This window comes from Lathamus discolor, chromosome 5 (genome assembly GCF_037157495.1).
Source record: "Lathamus discolor isolate bLatDis1 chromosome 5, bLatDis1.hap1, whole genome shotgun sequence".
Classification (NCBI taxonomy): domain Eukaryota; kingdom Metazoa; phylum Chordata; class Aves; order Psittaciformes; family Psittacidae; genus Lathamus; species Lathamus discolor.
Window position 1 is genome coordinate 1,401,085 of NC_088888.1, and position 7,867 is coordinate 1,408,951.

The following is a 7,867-nucleotide window of genomic DNA, read 5'->3' on the forward strand; positions in this document are numbered from 1 at the left end:
GGGGCTGCACCGCGCGGCGTGAGGCCGCGGCCAATTCTCTGTCTTAGTCTCGCAGTGTTTTGACTGGAGGCAGATCCAGTTCAGCCCGATCGGGGCTAGTGGAAACAACTACCTAAGTCTCCGCTGTCTTGTTCCGTTTGGGAGGGAAGAAAGAAGAAAGAAACGCGATCCCCAACTGCTGGGCGCGCTCGCTCTCTCTCTCTCACACACATACACACACCCGCACGGCAGACACGCACACACACAGGCTCGCACGCCCGTCGGTGCCGAGCGCGCCGTGCCAGCACCGCCGGGGGAGAATGGGAAGCGAGTGAGCGGATCCGTGCCGGTGTGTGAGCGCCGGGGCCGGGGCGGCGGGAGCGGGGCCGGGAGCGGGGAGCGCGCAGCAACTCCCGAGGACCCCGCGCCCTTTGTGGGAGAGGGCGCCGGTCCTTTCGCTGCCGCACGAAGGGAAGCAAGATGAACGCGTGCCTGTGCGGGGTAGAGACGCGTGTGTTCCCTGCGTGTGGAGGGCTCTGAGCGCCGGGGGCTCAGGTGAAGGGGGCTGCGGGGCGCTCACCGCGCTGCTTCCTCCGCTTCCAGGTGCCGGCGCCCGCGATGACCCTGGTGCTGCCCATGCAGCGGCTGGGCCGCCCCATCGCCGCCGAGGGAGCCGCCGACCTCGCCGCTTACCGCGCCCTTTGGGAGCCGCCCTGCTGCGGCCGCCCCGGCCCCGGCCCCGCCGGCTCCCCCGCCGCAGGTAGGCACCGCGCCGGGCCGGGGTCGGTCCGCCCGAGGCCGAGGCTCGCCCGCAGGTGCGCGGGGCTCGCCCGGAGCCGCGGGTGCGCTCCGGGGGAAGGCGGCGGCCGCCGGCCCGGCCCCGCCGCAGCGGAAGTTTCCCCGGAGCCGCGGAGGGTCCCGGTGCCGGGAGCGGGTCCCTGCGCTGCAGCAGCCCCCCCGCTGGCCGGGCTGGGCTGGGGTCATTGCTGCGGCCGCAGACAGATGTGGAAATAGGCGGCGGAGCTCTCCTGTAGCGCGGGGCAGGGAAATGAAAAGTATTTTGTTTGGAGAACCGCCGGCAAACCGCATGTCATCTGTCATATCTGATTTACCGCCCGCAGGATCGCATTACAGGGGAATTTCAAATCCTGTAACAACATCCAAGATCACATACTTTAAAAGGAAATATGTGGAAGAAGAGGATTTTCATCCGCCACTCAGCAGCTGCGCACATAAAGTATGTTTTCTAACAGTCATTGTTTTTACTCCGAGTTTCAGATGCTTGGTAACACCCGACTGACCCATTTCCAGGAGGCTGAAATTAGGAGAATGATCCAGCTGTTTGGTCAGAAACAAATAGTTGTCACTTGTTCACATTCATTGTTCTGTTGTCATCGAATTGCTTAAGAAGCAAAGGCGTTTCTTCATTTGTAATGACTGTAAATGGAAACGCTGAGAATAAGTGGTTTGGTTTTGTCAGATGATTTTGTTCTTAGCTGATTTGTAGCATGCCTAGAAACAGCTCCAGGACAGCATTTGAACAGCAGGAAGGAAGGGCATAAATAAAGAGAGTCCACGATTCCCCACTCAGTCAAAACTTTTTTCAAGGAGAAAACAGCAGTAGGTTTCATGTATCCCAAATGGATTACGGATCCTCTAGAAAAACAGTGTGACTTGGAAAGTGAGTACAAGCTCCTTTCAGTACTTAATCCTGTTTATTAAAAAGCTAATAACTCCAAAAGAACAGATTAGTAAATGAAATAGTATTTTTGTTTAATGAAAGCTGTCAGGGGAGGGATTAGAGCAAACATTTCCCAGGCCAGCGAATACATAAATTCAAATCTAACTTCTTTATTTTAATGAGAGATTTGATGCTCTTCTTCATTCAGGGTTCAGTCCTGTAAGGAAGTGAGTGCCTGGAGTGATGGGCTTTAAGGATAACTTGTGCCTTGAGACACCAGCCTCACCTTGCTGGGTCATACCTGGCCCGTGGCCACCCATGCAGTATTGGCGATGGAGAGGGCACAATATAATCTGATTAAAGCACAGTTTCTGGGAGGCAACAGGATCACAAGAGCCCCAGAGTCAGAAAGCTACACCAGATCAAGGCGCGGAGTGAGTTTATACCTATCTGTACTTGTGTCACAGAGGCAGCTGCCGGAGACACGAGGAGAACAGAGTGCCTTGTCCCTGCCAGGGACACGGGGCAGGGTGCTCTGCCCAGGGGATCCTGTTTCCCTGGAGGGATTTCCGCAGAGGAGAAGCGAGCAGTAATGCCGAGCTCGCTTCCCGAGGACCTCAGAGTAGCCGAAGGAATTTTCAGCTACAAATAGTCTTGGCTGGAAATAAAGACCTGCCCGGGAAGGTGAAAAACTGACCCGCTGTTAATTCCGGAAGGTGTCCGGTCTGCTGCCAGAGCAATGAATATATAGCACCAGGGCTGCTGAAAAAAGTGCTCTGGTCAGTGACTGTGTCTCCCATGTGTCACATCGCTCTGATTTCAGCCAGGTTTTTTGCTCGGCTAGCTGGTTGGATTTTTGTATCAGCGATTGTTTTCCTCACGAAGAGGAGGAATAGTTCCTTGTCCCTTTCTAGCAGCACAGAACCCAGTTGTAAAGGTATTGGGGTGCTAGGACTGTCCCAGGTGTCATTCTGTGCTGCTGCAGAGGTGCAGCACATCAGAAACCCTGGGCCACCCATTCCTGCTTTTGGCACAAGTGCATTTCCTGCTTTGCAGCACTGAGCTCCGAGGAGGGAGAATGCCGCAAGGTTTCTCCGAATTCCTATACCTTTCCTGCCCGGTAAAGAAAGAGTTATGTGCTGAGGTGATTGTCCCGTGGAGGGTATGACGGTAGGGCCCAGAGCCTCTCTCCAGAGGGCTGTTGGCAAACATTTGTAGTAGAAGTGGTTTGACAACTTGTTCTTACCGGTGGCCCTCCAGGATGTATCTCCAGGAGGATCCCAGTTTAAGGCTTGCTGGTTTGCTCCAGGCTTTTATGGCTTTGCTGGCTGTTGCTGCAGCAGGTATAAAGGGTGGAAATTAACCTATAGGCTTAATATGATTATAAATGAGTCATTTATTATAGAAAATTACTCTCTCTAACAAAGAAGAGCTTCAGCTGTGAACTCATATGGAAATGGGGCCAATTTTTGGTTTTACGAGGCACTGTGCTGCTCCTAAGCCCTGCAGACAGGACCAGGCTGTGGAAAGAGCTAGAGGGCTGAGGAGAGCTGAATGGATGTGAAAAGCAGCTGTGCTTTACGCTCTTTCAGTCCTCATAGCTACGACTTCCACCCTGCAAAAATGCTGTAACCATGTGGGAAAGGGAAGAATGATCAAGCCACAGATGGGGGGGGGGGGGGGGGATCTCGAGCAGCCTCTCTTTGTGCTGTGCTGCTCTCCTCCTACGCAAACCCAATTCTTACTAAAAATGAAAATCAGTCAATAGTGCTTCCAGTAGCACGCGTTGCCCCCTCTCTTATTTGGATTCCCAGGGTAGCGATTACAGCGCAGGACCCGGGGGCTCCCGGGGGCAGGAACCTGCTTGTGCTGCCAGCGCTGAGAAACAGGAGTCCTGGAAGGACCACGGAAGGGAGAACAAATCTGCGGGCGCCGAGCCAGGATTTCTGCAAATCCCTATCCTCTCCTCATTTCCTGACCTTGTCCCTGCCTGTCTGCGTTCCCACCGGTCCCGTAGAGCGCAGGGTGTAGTACATGGGCCAACAGCTGCTCTCCAGATGCTGCAATGCTTTGAGATGGGTTTCTCCCTGCTCCCCTCCCTGCATGCACGTTTGTACGCGAGCAGAATAAGGGAGCTTGGCAAAGGGAGACCTGCTCGCTGGTGGGCCCCTTCCACTGGCAGCGGATGGAATGCTCTGACACTTGCTGCAAGGCTGCTGGAGGGGACCTTCGCTTGGATTCAGAGCTTTGTAAAAGCCCCACAGGGGACAATTGAATAGGGTCCATTTATATAGAAAATCAAAACTGCGCAACAGTTTCATGTTCTAATCCCAAATGCAAATAAAGAGCCAGATGTGTGCATCTGGATTTCACTCTTCCATCCTGGACTCATGTCCTGTGATTGACTCTGCGGTGTAATGCTCAGCCACTTACCTCCTAAACCTGGGTGAGGGCTGTGGCCAAGAGAAAGCAGGTCCCCAGGTGTGCAAAATGAAAAGCCAGTTTTAGGAGCCTCAGAAAGAGAATAAAAAATGTAGTGGTGCAGGGGGGGAATACTTCGCTTCATTTTCTTTCTTCTTGCCTGGAACAACCCCCCTTGCCTTCAGTTCCATGTCTTGTGTCTTTTGCATTTTCAGACCATCTCCGTGTTCGAGGAGCGGGCCCATATTCTTTACATGTCTTTGGAAAAGCTGAAATTCATTGACGATCCTGAAGTCTACCTGCGGAGATCTGTCCTCATCAACAACCTGATGAAGAGAATCCACGGTGAAATCATCATGCAGAACAACTGGTGCTTCTCCGCCTGCTCCTTCAGCGGCACCTCACCACAGGAGTGGTTTGTGCCTCAGGACTGTCCGTACAGAAAACGCCTTCGGATGGCAAAGGAGGAGTACGAGAAGCTCCACATGTGCTGCTTCTATCAAGAGTGTGGCAGTCACTATTTAAATCTACCCTACTCTGTTAATGCTAGTACAGAAAATACTTCCTCTTCTTCCTCCTCCTCCCTCCCTATTTCTTTGCCAAGCTGTTCCCAGCAGGTGGATTATGACATTGGCAGTGCCTTTTCTTACAGGAGTGATGACCAGATACCTGCAAATGAAATATTCATCACTAATGCCAGGTCTCACAGTCATCAGGAAAAGGCAAAATCAAATGACGAGAAAGGAGGTAATGAACCTGAGCGGGACAGCGCAGCCCCAGACTGTGAACCTGTAAGAGGCCCCCATGCTCTCGAATGTAAAGGCAAATTTTATGACTGTTTTGAGACTGGATGTAACGACAAGAGCAACATCAGTGAATCCTGGAAAAAATCCTTAAGGAAAAAGGAATCTTTACCCAGTAATAAAATGTGCTGCAGCAAAGGAAGTAAAATCTGAGGCGTCCTGCCCTGCGGAAGCATGCGCAGCCTGTTTGTCTGTCTCTCAAATTCTGATTTTGAATGGATTTTTTATAGTTTTCTACAAATGGTACAATCACGCCCCAAACGTTACGTGTAGTTTTCAATGACTGGGGAGCAGATTGTGTGAGGCATCTCAATCGGATGCATCAGAGGGCTATTTATAAGCGCGGAGACTTCATACAGAACACAGTTGCGTTCCTGCTTAGCACCGTGGTCTGTACAGCTCTGGTGTAGCTTTCGTTGCTGAAAATGCCAACCAGGCAGATGGGGAAAACATATCGTTTTCTATCTCCCTGCCCCCAAGAAGTCTGCCATTAATTAAGAAGAATCGCCATTATGTTTACTAAGGAATTAAAAGTCTGGTAAACAAATTGATGCTATCAGCAAGGGTGATGGGCTCCTTGTAACTCAGTGTTTGTTCTGACAAAGGACTTGTCTTCATGGACTGGGAATAAACCATCCTTACGTTTTGTACTGATACTCTTTGACTTCCTGGATTCTTCACCTTGTTCAACGGACAAAATAGGACATAGCATAAAGAAATAATCTGTTCATGGGATTTTAATCAGAAACACAACGTGCAGCTTAAGTACTTGCATGTTTTCACCTCGGCTGTAATAACTAATGAGGCTTGTTGTTATACAGGGCAGGTTTTGTTTTGGTGCCTTACTTTTTCTCTTAATTTTTGCCAGCGTAAAAATTAAGTATAAATCAGTGCTACAGCAGGGATTTAAGCTAAACAGAGGAAAAAAAACCCACAAGCAGCCCACAGGGTGGATCAATATTATTAGAAACCTTTAACCTTTGAAGTACTGAGTTCAACTTCCTATTCAGACAGCTCTGTTCTTCCTTTTTGATGCTCAATTGCTTTTTGATTTGCCGTCCTTAGGAAGGGATTTAAGAAACAATAGAGAGATGTCTCTTGTAAACAAGCATTCGATGCTTGAGTTGCTATGGCAACTGTCTGTTGCTGGGGCTCTTTTTTTTATTCCTTCTTCGTATAATGAAGTTCATGAACCAGTGGCATGTTTTATACTTTATTCTGTTTCGCATAATTTCTCTCTTTTAGATTGCAAAAGCATGCGGGAGTTTTCTATGACTTTTGCTGTTGATTTAAACCGAAAAAAAGTAGGAAAAGAAAGCAAAAAGCACAATGTTAATGGATAATGTGGCAGTAAACTTGATTTTATCTGAATGAATGTAAGGGGTTTCATTTGAAAAAAGAACATTTTGGAGAAATGAGCTGAGATTTCAGTGGCCAAGGACAACATTGAGTCATTCCTAGGTGCACCGTTTGCTGTGTGCTGTTTGAAATGCCCAGAAGACATTAGCTGGGGTTGGACCGAGAGCATTGTGAGCTTTAGATCCACCAAATTAATTAGTTCCCACAGTCCTCATAACAACTGGCAGGATGTGCTTGGCAAAATAGCCACATCCAAGCCACAGCTGACTCATAATAGCTGCCTGTTCCCACAGCACCATGCACTCCGGCAGCATCTTCTGCTTGGTACTTGTCCAGGGGATGAACTCCACCGCAGTGCTGGGGGAGCAGCCGCCCGGGGCCGGCCCTAGCTTGATGCTGGAGTCACTGGGTTTCTGGGTCAGAGACCTCATACTCTGCGTTTCACGGCTTCAGCCCAAGGTCTCCTGGGCCATGGTTATTTTGGGTACTGTGTGCACCCCACAGTTGCAAACTGGGCGGGTGACCACAAGGAGAGTAGGACCTCAACCTTTATGCAGTGAGGGGAGCTGGAACCGATAAGTTTGTAAGGGTTGTCATTGGGAAGAACAACAAATAAAGGATAAGTCCCACCTGATTTCTCCAAGACAGAAGCTTTTTTTTTATTAAAGATAATATTAAATATAGATCTCATTCATACAGTGTATGAGTAGGATCATCATTTAGACATTTGTCCACAAGGACCAATTTTTTAAAAACCCTGATTTTTCATGTGTTATACCCAGATAAGTCTAGTAAATGTCTGCTCTTTTCCAATATTTGATAAACACTTGATGTTTTAAGCTTAAATATTAGATGCTTGTATACTAATGTGTTGTTGTAGTAAAGTGAAATTTCCTTGATATATATTTATTAAAATGACCAAAATTAATTTTATTTTACATCTCCAATGGCTACTGGGTCCTTTCCCCCGTGGTCCCCTCCCTCACCCAAGGAAATGCCATGTAATCAAACTGCTCCCTGCTGGAGAGGTTACCTGCCCTGCAGTTGACTCTGCACTTCAAGCTGTGTCCAGGATGGAGCTCAGCCTTCTCGGGGCTGCAGGAGCCTTTAGGACAGTCTGAAGGAGAAGCACCAGGCTTTGCTGTGGACTTGCATGTATGGCCAAGGAGAACACTTGCCCAAATGCTCTCCAAACCACAAGCCAACTAACACTTGGGGGGCTGAAAGCTTTTTGACCCTAAGGGGCTTCTTGGTCTTCAAGATCAAGCCTGCACACATAATCATTGCAGAGTCTTCTGGGTTGGATTTGTACTAGCTGAAGTGATGGACCAGCATAAGTCTTTGTCTGCTCCGGGCTCTCTAATAGCTTCTTTAGGTCCAGGGACACCTAGAGTTAACAAGTTACAGTTCTGGACAGTCTTACTGATTGTTACCAGCGTCAGTAAGGGATGAAGTGTCATCTAATGAAGGTTGGCCTACGAAGGATAAGTGGTCTTTCATGGCTTTCTCTGGATCCTGCCTCGCAAAATAATAGTGAATACTGAAAGCAGATGTGTTGGACTCCGGAGTCCCCTGAGTTATCCTGTTTGCTTCAGAAGAGACAGAGGGATTTTGTGTTAGAGCT

The 7,867-nt window shown here is 49.2% G+C and overlaps 1 protein-coding gene across 1 annotated transcript; it reads left to right on the top strand.

The window, feature by feature from the left end:
* Positions 1-250: 250 nt before the first annotated feature.
* On the top strand, positions 251-6,877 carry SERTAD4 (SERTA domain containing 4). Its single transcript, XM_065679316.1, has 4 exons — positions 251-328; positions 583-739; positions 1,101-1,216; positions 4,297-6,877. Exons 2-4 carry the CDS (start codon positions 598-600, stop codon positions 5,035-5,037), a joined length of 999 nt encoding a protein of 332 aa, XP_065535388.1. The 5' UTR covers positions 251-328; positions 583-597; the 3' UTR covers positions 5,038-6,877.
* The last annotated feature ends 990 nt before the right edge of the window (positions 6,878-7,867 follow it).

Bases quoted from the DNA above. Each gene is read 5' to 3' on its own strand.
- SERTAD4 (XM_065679316.1), top strand. From the start codon at position 598: ATGACCCTGGTGCTGCCCATGCAGCGGCTGGGCCGCCCCATCGCCGCC. The intron at 740-1,100 runs GTAGGCACCGCG...TACCGCCCGCAG, and splicing joins CGCCGGCTCCCCCGCCGCAG to GATCGCATTACAGGGGAATT. The intron at 1,217-4,296 runs GTATGTTTTCTA...TTGCATTTTCAG, and splicing joins TCAGCAGCTGCGCACATAAA to ACCATCTCCGTGTTCGAGGA.